The sequence below is a fragment of the Aphelocoma coerulescens genome, chromosome 7 (genome assembly GCF_041296385.1).
Source record: "Aphelocoma coerulescens isolate FSJ_1873_10779 chromosome 7, UR_Acoe_1.0, whole genome shotgun sequence".
NCBI lineage: Eukaryota > Metazoa > Chordata > Aves > Passeriformes > Corvidae > Aphelocoma > Aphelocoma coerulescens.
The window spans coordinates 30,083,310-30,102,476 of record NC_091021.1 but is presented as its reverse complement, the minus strand read 5'-3'; the positions used below and the strand labels follow the sequence as shown (position 1 = coordinate 30,102,476).

The 19,167-nt window shown below is 39.8% G+C and overlaps 1 protein-coding gene across 17 annotated transcripts in view; it reads right to left on the bottom strand.

The window, feature by feature from the left end:
- The window catches only part of KALRN (kalirin RhoGEF kinase), a 503,525-nt gene that overhangs the window by 234,084 nt on the left and 250,274 nt on the right, over positions 1-19,167 (bottom strand). For all 17 annotated transcript variants that reach the window (XR_011152025.1, XM_069021109.1, XM_069021107.1 and 14 more), the window contains 2 exons: positions 13,246-13,377; positions 8,601-8,831 (listed from right to left, as the gene is read on the bottom strand). Coding sequence is in view for 16 of the 17 variants with exons in the window: in XM_069021109.1 (XP_068877210.1) it covers positions 8,601-8,831; positions 13,246-13,377 (363 nt within the window). In the remaining variant the exon portion in view is untranslated. The remainder of the gene's footprint in view (positions 1-8,600; positions 8,832-13,245; positions 13,378-19,167) is intronic.

Genomic DNA, 19,167 nt, shown 5'->3' with positions numbered 1-19,167 from the left:
CAAGGCAGAGCTGCTAGGATGAGCGAGAACTAATGGGAATGACCAGCATGGAGAGAGAGGAGCAGCAAGGAGAGACAGGTCATGGTGCCAGATCAGCTCAGCCTAAATTGGCTCTTGCTACCCAGCAAGACATCATAATCTCAAACCATGAGTGTAATTCATTACAGAGGGGGAAAGTAACCAGCTGGCTGAGCAGCTGCTCAGTGGAGGAAAACACGGGAAAGTGTTATAGTTATACATTAGGAACTTAGATTTCATTATGCTCTTTGTTGTCTGGCAAGGTTTTTTCTCACATCAATGAAAATACCTTTTGTTGGCCATCAGTCAAAAGCAATATGAAAGAGGATTGATCACTCTGAGTGACAGGCAGGACCATGAAAAAAGCTGGGAGGCCATATGAGGAGATAATTGAAAGGCAAGATCAAGGGAAACAAAAGGAGTAGAAAAGAATGACTATTTTGGACTCCTAAAACTGTGCCTAAAATAGCATATTTATTTCTTAGCATAACATACCTTTATTTAATTTTTAGATAGTCCCAATAAATCCTGTAAGATCTTTCCAAAAGGGGTAAAACTGGAGTAGTAATGACTTTGATGGTTTAGAGCAGGGATTTGTGACTCAGACATCCTGACATGAAAAATTCTAGTCATGAAGCTTTCAGTGACCTTTGGCAGGTTGCTCAACATCAACCTTTTAGAAAACCCATAATCCTGAAATGAAAGAAACCTTAATAAGCAAGAAGCACTACTGTTATTGTTACTTCTTAAAGTTACAGGGGAGAAAGTTTTCTGGCATTCCAGTCTACATCTACTCAAAGACCTTATTTTTCTCCATATCCTTGTGACCACTACTCATTCTAGCCATTGCTTTCAAAAAATATACATATAGCTGGAGAAAACTATTTTATTTCTTTTTCCTCACGACTGCAACCCTTCTATTTTTGTAGGGCTAATCAGTAACAGACAAGCCTAATTCTCTTTCCTCTTTTGCCATGACACTAAGAGCCAACGATGCCTTTCAGAAACAATAAACTACACATGATATTTTCACAAATGTTGACATGCCAACAATCCTGGGACAGAAATAGACAATGAGGACATGATACATAATGACTACAAATTCTGTTTAAGTGTAACAGCAAATTTTAGCAGTTTGCCTAGGACTGACTTCTCTGCAGATTGCTGCAAAGAAAATCTGGGATCAGGAAGACACTGAATGCCCAGCAGAATGGCCCCCACACAGGATTTGGGTTCTTGCATCCTAATACATCTCACTCGGCATTAGGTAGTGCAGTGAAGGCCTTGTCTGAAGAGCCTACATTATCATTATTTCCCTGACAGTCTGCAATAAGAGAGGGAAGTATCCAGGGTACAATTAGAGTCATTTTCAGGAGTTGCCAGTGTCTCCCAACTGCCTGTAAAAGGAGACTCTGCATTAGGCTCCTGACTTGGATGATTCAGTTATGCTTCTGAAGACAGGCAGGATAAATACAGACCATGGATCGTTACATCTGCCTACAGAGAAGGAACTGTGTCTTTATATCGCCTTCTCCATTTCTCCATACCATGAGTTGTTTCCTCCTCATCCACTAAAAGACAGATCCAAATCCTCAATGAGTCAGTATAATTTCAGAGGGTTTCCACAAGAGCTTCTTAGCCTAAGAACCCAAACATTTGCCATTCAAGAAGTAGCAAAAAAGACCAACTGAAAGGACTAGGTCTTGAAGGACAGACAGTGCTCTAAACAAGTAAAACACTTTTTGACAGACAAAGGAATTTTTTTTTAAGTTCCTCTTCTCACTTTGGTAGGTTCAGAGATCAAGCTGGCTGGTTCAGATTTCTTCAGATCTTATCTCCCAAGACAGCTGTGAAACTCATCAAAGTGTTCTCGCACTGCTCATACATCAGTGCTAAGTAAACTTCAGTTGGTAACTGAATCTGGCCTCTGCAGTTTGATATCCCTTGCACTACTGCTCTGTGTATAAATTAAAAAGTGATCATTATTATTTTTTCATCAGCGACTCCTTAAAAGCATAAAGAACAATTGTCTGCTTGTCTTAATAACTATGTAAAGGAAGAATGAGACAAAGGTTGTTTCCAGATAATTTCAAGTTATACTTTAAATCAAATTATGAAGAGGATAGTGTATTGTTAATCAGCAAGCTCTAAGGGATTTCCAGAATAAATATCTTTAAATGAAAATTTAAACCTATAGCTCTTTATGAAGAATTTTGGCACAAAAATAATACAAGAAAATACAAGCCTAAATTTAAGAGCATTGTCAGAAATTTAGAACAGAGTTCCCTTTCTCTTATGTGAGTTTGAAGTATGTAAATCAATTTACTTTTTAGGCTGGCAGCCTGAGACATCTGAGGTGTTCTTATACCATACAGTGATCAGTGGTTTCAGGGTGCAAATGTGACTACCTGGACAGAAAGACAGAGCCTGCCTCTGTACCAGCCACTGTTTGAACGTGCCCAGATATCAAGCACATCACTGAGGAAGCTCTGCTGTGGCCCCTCAAAGGGAGGATTTCCAAGACAGAGTTATTGGTAAAGAGGGAAAATGCACATTACTTCTTTCAGTTGTGTTCTTTTTCCAAGAATCCTGTCCTGTTTGCATTGGACAACCCTGAGCACACTGTCTATAAATGCTCCATGTCTTAGCAAGCTAAAGGAACTAGAGAAACATCCCTATGAAAGCACCAGAAACTGAAGAAATATGTGGGCAATATTCTGCTTCCTAGTGTGGCTCCTTGTGCGGCAAATCCAACACAATCTGGTTGAGGAGTAATTCTATCAGAATTGTCTGCTGAGATATTCATAATAGATAATAAACAGGGACACTGTGGCCTCACCAGCTGCTGGGGAGACAGGGTTAGTGAGAACAAAGGTATTTATCTCTCAGTCACAGATAAAAGGCTGTTTTCTCTCCTGTTGTATCCCATTGGGAGAAGGCTGCCAAGAAGTTTTACCAGTATTGATTCCTTTTTCATTATTTTTGGGGGGCAATATAACCATGATCAGGACCTCTACTCAGTATCGCTTTCAGCTGGTAACGTCACACACACCTTCTAAGCTCAGAGGAAGTACAGCAGTAATACCTTGAATATGTAAACATGTAAGTGACAAACATTAAGTGCATCTCATGACTTCATCAATTTACCAAAGGAGTTGTAAAAATTCTCGAGGATGCTTTGAATTGTAATGTTTTAATTAGTGATTGACAGTGGGAGCTATTTGCAGGCTAAAAATGTTCAGATGGCACACAGAGCATGTGATGTATTCTTGCAGGGTGCTGCGGCTGAAGTCATCTGGTAGTAAATACAATCTTGACTTACTTAAAATGTTCTTTTTTTTTTTCCTTAGCAATTGTTTACGAATAAATCTCTTGTTTTACAAGACCCAGCGAAGGCATTATTGTAAACAAAGCATAAAAGGAGATATATAGTCTCATTTCTTCTGTCTCTGAAACAAACTATGACAAGTTGGAAAACTACAGAATGTTGGAGAACTCTTCACTGCCTTGAAGGGATCAAAACAACTGAGTGTACACATGCAAATGGGGGAGTAATGTACACACCTAATCCTCTAAAATCTTGTGTGAGAGTTAAATGAAACATAAACTGCCTTAAATATCCAAGCATTCTTCTGCAAATGGACTACATAGATCACATGTATCACATGAAGTGTTCAGCATTCTTAGATAGTGTATGGACACAGACAGATGTTGGCAGAACATTTTTCCATACAAATGATGTCAGGATCATGTCCTGATCTGTTCTCTCTGCCAGTAAAAGCCAGACACATTACAAGTTAAAGTGCTTGGTTATGAAAAGAGACAGCCTTTCCTCTTCAATACTCTGCAGTCTCCCACAATAATGGCAGCTGGTAAATGTAATGATATCAGAATGGCCACATGGCCTTTTTATCCATCACCAGAGGCAGATAACCACGTAAGGAAACCAAAACGTCCCTTAGTGTATCTGGGCATGAAGCCAACAGCAGGCAAATCCCCAATTTAGAGAAATCAGATGAACCTGACACTAGTCTAGCTTGACCTTCTCAATAACCAAGAGGATTTGAGATATCATTGCAGCTGGAAAGGCAACAGCTCCAGCTTTCTAAGCACTGCCTACCCTCTGCCAGTAAATGTTTGTTAGTGTCATCTTGCTGTTTACCACTGCTCTTCATCTGTGATGATGGGCCTGCTCCATTTTGCCACACAGAGCCACCACATCTAACTCAACACTTTGCTCATAGCTAAGAAACCACCAGCACACACAGTACCTCTACATCCACCTATTTTTCAGGTCTTCATTTATAGGCAGACATCCCAACCAAAGTGAAGCAAGAAGAAAGTAGCACCAGCAGTGACTGTCAGAGTATCCCGTGAGTCTGTGGAGAAACAGGCTGCCTGTGCCAGGCCAAGTGTTGGCATGTAGGTATGGACATGATGGAAAGGCTGAGAATGAGAAGCAATGAAGCCTGCAGAATGAGAGTATCAGCGTGACTATTCTGACATGAAAGTGTGCTAAAGTACCAAGCTCAAGGCTTTCCCAGACCATTTCAATAATGCTCCTAATGGGTCTCCATTCTCCTTCTCCTTCAGCAGGTGTGCTTCGCTTGAATGAGTTTATAGAGAAGAGAATTCAGGTGAAATGCTTGCCCATATGAAACAAAAGGGATGGGGGAGGCAATGGGGTGAAGACCAGCCTTATAAACTTAGTTCAGATATTTCTAAGGCTGTTTGGCCTTTTGCTACCCTTGCTGTTTCATGGTGTTGCTGTTCACGGGGCAAAGGGAACACGTTAGAGTGGAGAGATGTACGCAAAGGCTGGCAGGATAAATCAGAACCTGGCAGTGCAAATCAGTGGAAACGTGAGAAAACATGAGAACAGTTTCAAATCTCAACAGAAAGGGAAATGGTGTTAATTTGATGCTAAATAGTCTGCAGAAGGGGAAAACTCAGAGCAGAGGGAGGCAAAAGGGAAAAGGTATTAAAAATGGGCCGACGCATCTGCAGCAACTGCAAAATACAGCATGAAAGTCAAAGGGATTTTTCTTCTCTCTTGCAGGACAGAATCTCAGCACCTCCTCCCACAGCTGTGTTCTAAGAGGATCAAACAGCACAGTTCTTCTCCATCTGAAACCAGAGAACTTCTAAAAAACAACTGAAGCAATGAAGTATTTTACACACTCAGCAACCCAACATTTTTTATAACGATCCTAAATACTTTTGGTGTTAAAAGAGTTTCTTGTCAGTTCCTGCCTGTGTTGAACCTCATGGCAGCTCACAAATTTTCTTAACTGTTGTTGCTTTTGTGTGAATGATGCTCTATTTCCTGTGAAGGCTGCAAATGCAGTTTCACACCATTTATTTTGTTTCCTTCTTTAAAACACTATATATTCATAACTCAGCATCCTCAGCACACCATTATTTACCTTGGTTCACATGTGCAAATGGATGTAATTGTATTAATACATAGATGTAGTAGCAAATAGTCTTGTAAAATGTCTGATGGTGTGAGGTAGTGATTATTTCTAATGATATTTTATAACATAACATTTCTTACATTAATATTGTAACTTGGTAATCCACAGTGTTTACACTGTTTTTTTATACAGCACAATGTGTATTTTAGTTATGCTGTGACTGTAGGGATTTTGTGCAGTTCAAAATGAAGCCCAGCTAGAATCAGAAGTATTTCCTCTGTAGTGTGAAACTCGCTGAAAACATAGCCCTGACGTGCCATTAGTACATACAGCAGATAGTCTTGCCTTGCAAATGGTGCAGATGACTAGAAATTATATGAATGAGCCCTGTTGAACATAGCTTAACCCTCAAACCCAGTCCAAATGGTACACACTTGGCCTACACAAAGCCTTAATCCAGCTAGTCAGTTTTGCAAGACCCCTCTGTGCACAGTTGATATTCCATGCCCAAATACTCTATCCCTCTGGCAAGAAAAAACAGAGTAATTAGATAAGGATTTACTGATCTCTAGGGTCCATCTTCTTGGAGATATCTTTACCAAAATCTATTAATGCTGTTACTAGCAGACTGAGAGGATGCAAAATAATCTTGGAGTCTGTATTAAGAACATGCAACACAACAAAACCTCTTCCTATTAACATCCACGTGTAAGACAAGATTGATGCAGAACAGGTGAGGTGACAAGAAAGGTATGGATGAACAAGTGAAGGAGTGCAAGCTCTGCCACAGAGATCGTCTTTCACCAGAACTTTTACTGCACTGGACAACAGCTGGAGAGGATGAGCCACAGGACATTCTGACAGGGAAAACTGCACCTGTGAGAAACTGTTTAATCCTGAGCTGTGTGAAAGGAGTGTCTTCCTTAGAGAAACTACGCTGTATCAGTACGTGTTTAGAAGACAGAAGTCTAATAAACTCAGGGCTCTCTTGTCAGGATTTGTTCTCCCACATCTTTTCATTTTAGACTTGAATTAGGGGGAACTCAGTTGAAGGTTATTTAATTTTGACAAGGCAAGAAATTATTGTAGATAAATGTTGCTTTTGATCAGTGACAATATACAGGTAAACAGCATCATCTGCCAACTGATGGGCATTTAACAAAATAAGCATAATAGGAATTGCATGACAGATATACAGGAGGTGATTAGTTTCAAAAAAAAGCCCCCAACACCATACGTAGATATCTTCCTCCTCCTCATGGAATCTGCAATTCATATTTCTGTTTAGCTGATAATTTCATTTATGAGTTACAAAGCATTTATCTTGAATGGTACAGATGTTTAGTGAACAGAATGATTCATCTCTTTCTCTCTACTTTCTAAGTTGCACAAAGAGATGCCTCCAGTGTGTGCTAGGATGGAAGCATGTCTGTCATTAAGTTGTTGCTTCCCAGATAATAACTACCCATTAAGAGAAAAATTTGGAAAGACTGCTGCCAACAGAACTCACACAGAGTAATGCTCTCTAAAGTGATTGTGCTCCAGAGACTCTCACTGCCTGTTTCTTTTTCTCTCACCAAAAGCCACAGTACATACAAAGACCTGTTCCTTTTGAAAACCAGTGACACAGCCTCATTGCCTTGCATGCGTAGGAAGTAAAAGTCTGAATGGGTTTCATGAATGAACCTCACAAACACTTCTACTGAATTCAGAAGAAGTGAGAGAGAAAGTTTCCATTTGGAAAGATTGAATAAAAGTGTAAATCACCCTAGGGAATGAAGAATACCTAAGATAATACAGATTCTTATTGACATTAAATACCCCAATTAGAAAAAGTATAAAACAATCAGAATTTAAACCCCTAGATTTTTCAGATTTTAGCCCTAAAACTGTATTAACTTCATATATTTGCTGACAGTATTCCAACTGAATACCAAATACATGCTCTATTTAATATATAGCTTATGAATTTCATTACCATGCAGTATGTTTGCTGATACATAATGAAAGCAAAGTTGCTTAAATTAAGCATCTGTTACATTCAGTCCCAGTTTTAGTTATATATATGGCATGAATATTTTTATGGTTTTAGAGGAAAACCTGAGTAGGTAGAAATACTGGCAAATTTTGAAGACTGCCAAAGAAATGGTCACAAATATTTGCAAAGGACATCCACAGCTACAGTTCTGTCTTTGCTGGTGCACTCCAGCTATGGCACTAACAGCACCACATATTTGCATGTTGCCTGTCTCCTGTCCTTGTTGGTTCACGTCTATTTTGCATGTGACAGCTTTGTCACTGCCTCATTTTTCACTTGGAGGAAGGCAATGGCATAAAGAACCCCAGGGACATTAGAATGCTCCATAAACATGATTAGAGCTTTCAGCCTCTTCATTTAAAGCAAGTACCATATTGCTACCAACATCTGCTTTGGGCTGTAATGGGGCCCTTAAACAAACCACACCATCCTGAATGAGCAGAGCCCTGGAACATCTGTTGATTGTGCTTGCATAGTTGTCAGCTACAAACATGGCATCTCATACTTACTGTCACTCACACTGTTGTGATGGTACTCATATGCATTCCTTTGGGAGAGAAAAGTTATCCACCTGGAGCTGAGGATCTCGGAGATGAGTCTGTGCTGTATAAACTGTATTTCTGTGAGGAGGGCTCTGAGCATTGGGGTGTGCACTCACTGGAGCCAGCAAACTCATAGCATGGGTATGTGGACTCCATAAGTGGTGATAGTGCAAAGATCATCTAAACAGCATCACTAAAGTGTCAGTTTATGTTGTTTCCACACAGGAAGGTGAAATACACCACAGTTCAACTGCTTTTTACACTTGAAATTCTTTTCTCTGTTAAACATCACTTTCTCAGGAACAGCAGAGTACCTATAGCTAATTGCTCACTTGTGACAAATTAACCACTGAAAATAGTGTCACATTCTTATGAGGAATGGACTGATCAATATTCAATGGACTGACTCGATTTCCAACATGAAACCAAGAGATACTGAAAGGTGCATTAGGATTTTAGCAGATTTCTAGCATACATAGAACTGTGTGTGAAATCTTGGTTATGGCACCAGCCTCTGGATGAATCACTAGTCTTTATGGCTGCAAATAAAGGGTCATTTTTTAATCTCTTTAATAGGGATATTACCTGTTGAACATCCTGCTGGAAAACACAGAGCTGCAGCCTTTGATGCAGCCGGACCTTTCTGTGTTGCCAGATGCTTTCTAGGCGCCGCTGGTGATGCAGGACTTCATGTACCACATCCAACACCTGGTGAACAGCCTTGGAGTAGTTTGCAGTGGCAGTGAGAGATTCAGAATTCCCAGGACTCAAGGGACGCTGTAGGACATCCAGCAAGGCTTTTCCATCCTGGCTCACCTGAATGAAGAAATAGGTCTGCTTCACTGCACTGGTACTTAAATATCCAACAGCTGACAGAGAACATTCTAGCTCATTCTTTTTCTGCTGCGTGGTTTCCTCATTTCAGTCAAAAAGGAAGAAAGAGCTCATTACATCTCTTTTTGACTTGTACTTACACATTCAGCACTTGCCTTTGCTTCCTAGTGGGCCTGCTGTGTCACTCAGCAGGAGCACAGGTACCACCCTGCTGGGGCTGCACACAGAGATCCCAGGGCTATATTCCATTCTGACACTCGGGCACTGAAAACTCCTGACGCACACTGCTTGGTGACAGCTGGCATTTGCAAGAGAGGGCCTATTTTTGTGAGGAGGTGGCATTTTAAGAAAACCACAGATGGCAGAGTCATTCATATTCTGTATAATAAGGGAGAGCCCTTTCTTCATAGGATTACTAAGTATGTCTATATGTTGAGAAGTGTGACATTCCATTCTGTATTTCATTCAGTGGCAGTGAAAAATAAATTAGTATATGACTGATTCTTTTCTTCCCCAGGAACAGCTCAGAGGGACCTATGGTCTCCATTTTCAATGGACTACAAAGTTTGCTGGTAAATGCAAAGCCCTCTGCACACAGGTCACCTTTTTCAAGCACATTTAAAGATACTTGCAGATGCAAAGGCATTTGGGCATTAAAAAAAATCAGAATGCCTGCAGAATGAGAGATTTTTTTTTTCTGGAACATTCCTGTACCATTTTCATATTGCAGGGGCAAAATGACAAATGTAACCATAAAAAAGCAGATTTGTAGTAAAAAATGTGTGCATGCACTGATTCTCAAAAAAAAAAAGGCTTTTTGAAATAATTTTTCAGTTCCAGATTATAAAATTAAAATATTTTGTTCAACAGAAATGGTGAATGAGGACACAATTGTAATCCCTCTCTCTTCCCAGCCCACTTTTCTCTTTTCCCTCTGAAACGAACTGCAGTGAAAATGACAAGATTTCCTGAAAAGTGTATTTGTATGCAGTCACAATTACCGATTTTGCCAGAAAATAGGGTAATGAATGTTTTTCATCCAGTTCAAATTTTGAACATTATCAAAATTAAAACACATCTCCGGGATTTCCATGTCTCATTTATTTCTGTATTATAAGTTGCATGTTCAAATGTAGCAAATAACCTTTAATGCCCAAACCTGTGTCTTTTGGCAAGCCATGCCACGTTTCCAGTCTGTGGTAACACTGTGTACCTGGTGCATTTTCAGAGAAATCAAGATACCTTCTGAGATGCATGCTGGCAAAAATTGGAGTCAAATCTTATCATATTTATGATTATTTGGTGTCCTTAGGCAAGTTCTTGGATATTTTTTAAGTATTCAAGGCAATTTGGAATTAGATGAGGAAATATGTGTAAAGTACATAGAGAGTGGCTTCCCACACTCAATTTCAGTTGCTGCTGAAGATCAGCTGGAATAATTTGCACATGCTGGAGCCTTCTGGGGTCAGAGAGGGAACAACATATGATATGATGGAGGATTTTAGGAGGAAACACTGAGGCACAGGTGTTACCTTGGCAAGATTATGGAGATGGCATTAGCTGCTAGCCAGGAAGAAGCAGCTTCCAGAGGAAGGAGATAAGGCATACTACATCCTATTTCATCTGTGGGAAGGCAATCAGCAACTACTTAATCACTGGGAACAGGAAACCAAGGCTATGGACACATGTGAGTGCAGCTTATTAGACCAGAAACTCCCTCTTTGCACTGGCTAAATTCACTGTGTAATTCACTATGTATCTGTTACTGGGCTTTGGGCTTAGAGGTGGTCTGAATAAGCCCCTGGGTGGTGTTCCAATGGTTTTAGTGGAGTTCCTCTTGATTTACACTACTAGCAATCACAGCAGAACTGGGATTAAAAATAAAGGTTCAAAACTTTAGCAGTAAGCAATGTGATTGTACAGAAAATATAACAGACATGTTTTACTCAGGACAACTTTCTTAAAATGTTTGTGCTATAATACAGATCTATTAATAGCTACACTTTTGCATTGTCTCTTACTCCTTCCTCTTCTATGGGATGTGGGTTTTTATCTATTGTATGGCAATTTGTTTCTGTTGTCTGTCTAAAAAGCCTCAGAGATGACAAGTTATGATTTTTCCCTAATGAGGATAACCTCCTAGTTATTCCCTGCACAGACAGATAAAACACCAAATTTGAAGTCCTTGTGTTGTCCTGTTAGTAATCATTAATACACATTAGAGGCTATTAGAAGTGTTTTTCTGCTCTCCTATTTACATCCCTGTCCCATCAAACTGGACTAAATAAATGAAAAGGAGCATGGTGACCATCAGGTAACCAGTGGTACTCAGTATTCACAAGGATTACATAGATATTACATGGTTTCATATCATCTGCAGCTCTGAAATTCTTCAGCTTAAAGAGTCTGTTTTCCAAAATTGTGAATAATATTGTATTCCCAATCAATATCTCAGAAGGTTTGTGCTCTCAGAGTTCCCCAAAGAGCGGATTTCAGAAAGGAACAGCCTCACAAATGGAGAAGCCACCTACTGTGCTCTTTCAGTCGTTTCCATGTTCTCCTTATAACTGCAAAAATAAATCAACAGAACTCTTTTTATGTGAATCTTTTTGAATTTTTCAAGGACTGTGCAAGGAGACAATGAAAACAGCCCAGGTTAGTCACATCGCTTCACTCACATCTTATTTGCAACGTATTTTTAAGTATTGCAAAAGTCTTAAGCTGAATGGACTTGCACAATTCTGGCAATTCTACATACTGTTTCAAAATGTACTTTCTAGTAAAACAGTATAGAGATAATTTAAACATCTGTGTTTCTGAAAAATTATATCTTTCTGAGGAAGCATCAGCAAAAGCATTATGGATGTTAATGGGTACTTTTGGCAATGAGTTTTAAACAAAATTTTCATTTCACAAAAACTAAAATCAAGGCTGACAAATAAAATGCTAGTTTAAAACATTAGTTTTTATTTAATTCAAACTTGACTTAGTTTTTAGAAATATTTTTAAATGAAACCTAAAAATGTAGTTTCACCTGACTAGGTACTTGTATGAAATTCACAGCTGCAACTAGAGGTCAACAGGACTCTTCTGTGTTTGGCACACAATGCACTATTCCTGAGAAGCCTGAGGACTGAGTAAGGGAGCACCATTTGTGATTGCAAGCCAGACTTGCTCATTCTTATTTGACTAACTCCCAGATTCTTGCAGGTGTTTGGGGAAGAAGAGATTTCTAATACTCATTACATTCATCATCAAGGTAACTGCACAACTTCACTGTGAATGCATGAGTGTCTACCACCAAGATTAAACAGTAAATCAGCTTCTCTTCTATTTTATACTATAGATTCTTTCAAGGCTATGATGACCAGAGCAAGGGATGGGATGAGCATGTAGGAGATACATATAGATATATAGATAGATAGATATAGATGATATAGACATAGATATAGATTAGATATATAGATATGTGTGTGTGTGTCTGTATAATATTGCTCTATTCTGTCCTGAAGTCTTCACCTGGTAATTTACTAAGTATAGCAAACACTACCACAATCCTCCAGTCCAGCCTGGAAAACTCTGCAAGGAGCAAAGTCCCTTCACAGCCAGAGAGACACTCCAGTAGAGCACAGTCCAGGGAAACATGACATTTTACTTCATGCTCTATAGCCTGAATGGGGAAAAAAAACAAGTAAAGAACTTCATGTGGGGCTTTTGACAAAATTCCAGAGAATTTGTCTCAGGATTCTTGGTATCCTCTTTTAAAGGAAAAAAGCACATACCCTATTTAGGTCGGAGATATTTTACAACAGTATATACAAATACATCTGACATGGTGCTTAGGGACAGGATTTAGTAGTAGATGATAGTTTTAGCTCAGCAGTTGGATTCAGGATTTTAAGGGTCCTTTCCAGCCTAAATGATTCTACATTCTATCTAAAGCAAGTCTTTTGAGCATTTGCTGCAATTAGGACCTTACATCTCTTTGACTTGTACATTGCAGGAAAAAGCCTTCGGCATCCTTTGAGCCATTAGCACACCTGTGCTAGAGCCAGGGCTCATCCACAGAAGGAAAGCACAAGGAGTAAAGGTGCTGGTGGCAAAAAGGGGTTTCCAGTTCAGCAGAAGCAGTGAAATGATTCTTCTTTGGTGTGCCAACACTGGTTCTAGATTTCATTTCTGTATGATTTCAGATTTGTCCTTTGGTTCTTCCCTTACAAGCAAATTGCTGGGAAGTCACATACTACAACCTGGGATTAGGTCTGACTCCGTTTTTGAAAGAGCTGCAGAAATGGAAAGGAGAACCTACCTCATTTAGCAAAGCTAAGCTCCTAAATGCAGCCATGTGTCTGTTATCACTCAGCAGGTACTCACATTTTCTCTGGGAAGTACATACCTCTGTGTAGGCCTGTGTTACTTGCTCATACAGGGTCTGGTGATGGTGGATGGCCAGTTCCAGGTCTTGCATTTCTGAGGGGAGGCCTCCATCACTGCACATTTTGCACCAGGCATCCACACCTGAAAGGAACTGAGACAATTCCAGGAACAATGAGCAACAAAACAACCTCTGATCAACACTAGAAAACTTTGTAGAGTGCCACATGTGACTGCAGCAATGACTGAGAAGAACATAGAAATTATAAAGGAGTCCTTTAGGGCACTTTGAAAAGGCACATTCCTGTCACCTCCTCAGTACTTGAATGACACCTGGATCCAAAGGAATGTTTTCTGTTTCTTCTGGATTAAAAATAAACGCTTATTTAGGCAGGTTCAGCAAACACTCATTCTAAAAGCCTTTGCACACCATCAGGGAGGCTGCAACATGTCTAGAAAAAAACCATCAGTGTGAAGCACAAACAGGCACAGTTCCAGCTGCCTTTGGCAGTGACTCATCTGTCCGTCTTTACTCAGTCACTTACCTGTCCTTAAAACTACTTGCATGAGCAACAGAAAACTCCCATTGAAAACACTGCTGACATTCATTTCAGTGAAAGGCAGGCAGTCTGCATTCAAGGAGTTCCCAACCCAGGTCCAGCTCAGTGGGATTGCTATTAGGATGCCAAGGCTTTAAGCCCCTGGGTCACACGTGCTTCTGGCCCAGGTCAGCACTGATCAGATACCATTACCATCTGATGCCTGCTAAGCAGCCAGCACAAAATGAGCTGCTGGTCTCAGTCCAGTTCCTGGTAGGCAGATGTCCATGAAAAGTGAGAAAAAAAAAAGCATTGCCATTGCAATTGATATGGTTTAGCACCTTGGTTGGAAGCCTTAACAGCCAGCCAGAAACTGAACACCTTGGGGAGCAAAGGAGTGGAAAAAAATACTTTTCCACTCTTAAAGGCCTCCGGAGTAATGCTGATGCACTTTGGCAGAACAAACTGAGGAAGCTCTCCTGGGTGCTGCCTGTTCTGTAAAAGAAAAGAGGAATTTAGTCTCTAAGACCCACCCTGTTTTTCTTTTAAGCAGGGCTTAGTTCAATGACACAGCTCACATGTTCATATTTTCTCCATATGAACTGCCTAGTGCCACCTCATTACTTCTCATTAATGCTTTCTCTTCCTCCATCTTTCTGTTTAACCAGCCTGCCATACTTTGGGCTATTTATAAAAAAGAACAGCTAATTATATAACAGATGCGGTGCCCTGTAGGACAAATGTATAATGCCACAAAACCACCCCAGGATCACAGCTTTATTGCCTCCTGAAGTGTTCACCTGTGGCTTGTTAGTAAAGCACTCACTCACAGCGTGAAGGGCTGTGAGATTGTAAGCAAAGAATTCCAGTCCAACTCTGTCTCTGGTATCAGCATCCTTTTCTATTGGTAGTGTAAAGCTATTCACCATGCTGCTGTGTAATCAATGCCACAAAGTGTGTGCATTGTAAACACTTCAGTGCACAAAGATTTGGTGACAAAGATGAATTCTTAAGCATTCATGTCTACAATGTACAAATTTACCAGTGACAACTGTGCTTTCTAGAAATCTAGAGGCAAGGATGGCAGGCTATCCTGCACTGGTTTGACTTATGATCTGTTGAATGTGTTCAGATGAAATCCCCAAACACCCTGCATAAAGCTGAAGTCATCATATTTTTTGCCAAAGTAACAGAATTCACATAATTTCCTATGCAGTTTAAGAGCCCAGAGCCGAGATTGATCCCTTTCGGGGCTGTACCATGAACCTCTTGGTCGAAACAGTGAACAAAAGACCTTTACACTTCATAGATGAGTGTTCCTGCAGCTGGAGTCACACTGTTATGGCTCTTATCAAAACTGCTGAATTCTACCAATTTTAGTAAAACCTCTTATAATCATGTTACTCATCTATTGTCACATCCCCAGACTGTGATTTGCACAGTAGATGGGAAAAGTCTCAAGAAGATCCAATGCACAGAACCACGTCCACCTTGCTGTCTTGCATCTATCTTTTGTACATAGACAGTGTCACAAATACTTTGTTAATTTTGCTTCTGCCACTAGCAAGAAGAGTTGACATCATATGTTTTAAAAAGTTTTAAGAGATGCAGGCTGTCAGTGTTTGATATTCTGAAATAGTGCAGAGTGGTCTGTGCTGTGAGTGCAGAGTCAGGCAGGAAGAGCAAATTGGGTTTTTTTAAAGATTGTTGCAAAGTGCTAGTTCAGGCCATAGGACTATTGATTTGGATATTTTGAAAAGAGCAGCTTTGTTAATTTTTATTATTTGTCACACACTGTGGCAGACAAAAAAATTATTTAAATGTAGTCCTTCATGCTAGAAGCAAATTCTTATCACATAATCACCATTTGACTGAGTTGCAAAAACTTGAATTTAAAATTGTAAATTACTAACTGTTAGTTTGGAAGAGGAGTCATTACTGTCTACTAGAACTCAATACCATTTAAATGAAATGCTTAAATTTTTAATTAGCTTATTGACTAGAATATCTCCTATTGGGAACATAAAAACTGCTTAAATATGATTTGAAATGACAGGCTACAATAATTGTCCATGCTTTTCAAGGCTTTAAGAAAGATTAGGAAGAATGTCTCCCAAAAAATAAAGAAGTCCCTATGGTACCTTTGTATCTCTGGTTCAATCCAAAAGTAACTTTAAAATGATGACCTACACTTACTCCTAATTCACAACCTGAGTTGCAAATTCTGTATGCAGATTCTAACAGGTAATAAAGGATTCTCAGACTTCTTACTAATTTTCCTCAGGGACTGCTCTGCTGTACCACAAGATTGCTCCAGAACACAGCTCAGACATTTTGTACTCTGCATTTCTCTGTATTTTTTTGCACAGTCCTTGCTTACTGTTTGTGTGGAAGCTGCAGGATAACCAGGGTGGTTCTCCAGGATCCAGAAAATTTAAAACAAAATTCTAGCATGCTTTCATGTTCCAGCATGGCTGTGGGGAAAGATGGGAAGAAAGCCAAGAAGCACTTTCTTCAGTGACTCTTAATACCTCTTGCTACCCTGAATTTTTAAATTTTTCGTATGAAGGTACTTGTATATTTCCTGATGCTGTTTCTAGAATTTCCCTATCTTGGTCTTAAGCCCTGCATCTTATAGATATTAATTGGCTTTTCCTTTCCTCTATCTTCTCCTCTTCTCCTTCTCTTCTCTTCTCTTCTCTTCTCTTCTCTTCTCTTCTCTTCTCTTCTCTTCTCTTCTCTTCTCTTCTCTTCTCTTCTCTTCTCTTCTCTTCTCTTCTCTTCTCTTCTCTTCTCTTCTCTTCTCTTCTCTTCTCTTCTCTTCTCTTCTCTTCTCTTCTCTTCTCTTCTCTTCTCTTCTCTTCTCTTCTCTTCTCTTCTCTTCTCTTCTCTTCTCTTCTCTCCTCTCCTCTCCTCTCCTCTCCTCTCCTCTCCTCTCTCCTCTCTCCTCTCTCCTCTCTCCTCTCTCCTCTCTCCTCTCCTCCTCTCCTCTTCTCTCTTCTCTCTTCTCTCTTCTCTCTTCTCTCTTCTCTCTTCTCTCTTCTCTCTTCTCTCTTCTCTCTTCTCTCTTCTCTCTTCTCTCTCTTCTCTCTTCTCTCTTCTCTCTTCTCTCTTCTCTCTTCTCTCTTCTCTCTTCTCTTTTTCATTTCCTTGCCTCCTATAAGGGAGTTGAAGATGTGCTTAGAGAGATCCAGGCAGAGCTGAGAGATGAGAACAGTAATCTTCCTGACTGGGGAGTAAAGTAACACGAAACAAACGGCCAGGGGTCACTTTTCTGAGAATCAGCATAAATGTCTAGTGTGTGCACTTAACACCTACTACCTTAAACAGTAATTCTGCTCGTGCACTTCTGAGGGTAGACTCTGACCCAGAATTAATTGGTTGAGATCTGCTGGCTGATTCAAAACATTAATTTGTTCATTCTGACAGGATCTGTAGAGTGAACATCTTACGAACACTTTAGCACACCTTCAGAGATTACATCCAAAATGGGGAGGACACCTGGTGTGGGTGCTTCCCCCATCTGCTGGTTGGTGAGCTGAAATCTCATCTGCAGTAAATCAGCACATTCTCTTGAAATCTCAGTGAGATAAGACATGTTGTCCTACATCCTTCTGACACTTTGAATAGTTTCAGACATACATAGAGAAGCAGATTCTCTTTTGCTCTGGAATATCTCCACATAAGCATGAGAAAGGGAGGGAAAATAAAAAAAAAGAGGAAAGAAGGAAAAAACTCCAAAGAATCAAGAGATTTGTAGCAGGGGGAATAATAGGAAATTTGGGAAACACCTCCACTGAATCTGCTGAGGGGTACCTTGACCCAGACAAAGTGGTTGTTTCGAGTTTAGTCTACTGGCTTTTGATCAAACACCTGTGTTGAAGGGTGCCTAGGTGGAGGCTAAGTAGTTGGCAAGGTTTGTCTTGCTTTCTTTCTTTTCTTCCATTTTTTCCTTTTCTTTGCTGTTTTCTTGATAATAGTTTAGTACGTGCTAGTTGTGCTTAAAAATTTAAGAAAGACAATTATGTGCACACACACTAAAAAACAGAAAAGGAAAAAAAAGAAATAAAACATCCAAGAATCTGTTCAGCTGAGTCCCGTTCATACATGCCACACGTATCTGCAATAAAAGCCAGGAAAGCATGGTGATTCTGAGGCACATGAAGACAGATGTGAGGTTCAATTCCCAACAGGATTGCCACAGCCTTTCATCCTTCCAAGCCAGACAAATTGTATTCTATGCAGTTTTCTGTGTAGGGTCTTAAGGAAGAGACCTTGAAAAAACAAGTTTCTTTCTGCTCAGCTTGCATATTATAGATATTTCATAAATCTCTGTCTCCAGCCAGCGACTCCTTTGCAGGCTGGGGTGTGCCAGAGGCTGAAAGATTATGGTCCTAGTAGACTGGCTTCATGTTGGCATCACAGAGACCTTCAATCAATAGGAAGGAATGAACAAAGAGACTGTAGCAGCTTATTGCACTGGAGAAGGAATGACAATCTGCACTAGAGATAGGTGTGAGGGATACACTGTGGGAGAAATGGCTGCATCTGCAACAAGATTACCCCTATTGAGAGAACAAAGGGAGCAAAAATAGATTCTATCTGCAACAGAGGAAATAGTGGGTTTATCTATATCTTTGCTTCACAATAAAGCCCTATTTCATAGTAAGCCCTATTTATTGTAAAATAATGAAGCCCTGATTTAAAAAAAACCCTGCCTGATGCCAAATAATAAAGAGTCACATTTGGAAGGAATGTTTGATAGACAACAGACTTAGTTACAGACCAAATCTCAAACACCTCACTATTTATACTGTAGAGAGCTTAAATGACCAAATTATTAGCTCAAGCCATTGGTTTATCCCACCAGAATTACTAAGGCAGGAATGAAATTTTAGTCCTGGCTCATGGACACAATGACACCCACATTTCTTTTTTGTAGCTGAGTTCACAGGATTCATATCAGCATTTATCTTCCACTGAATTTTCTCTTACTGCAAGTGAGAAGCAACTGCTGTCACAATTAGTGAATTCTCCTGTCTGTTAGTCATGAGAGATTGGCTTCTGTCAGACAGCACAAACTTCAGTTTGTTGGGAAGAGGTGCAGGTCAATAAAGTTTTCTGGTTTATTGCCTTTCATGCTGCACAATACCTCAGCAGCTCCTCAGAAACAGCAAACAAGACTGACACTTCAGAAAAATAGGGGATCACTCATTAAAAAGTGATAAAAACTACCCCAAGCCTAAACTAAGCAAACAAGAATTATCTAATTCTTTAATAAATCCTAAACATTTTCATTGTGACTAGAGACTGCATATAAATTCTAGTTTTGATCTTACTTTATGAATATTTGATGATTGACCAATTATTAACATGCAGACTACACCTAATCACTACAGTGTCCA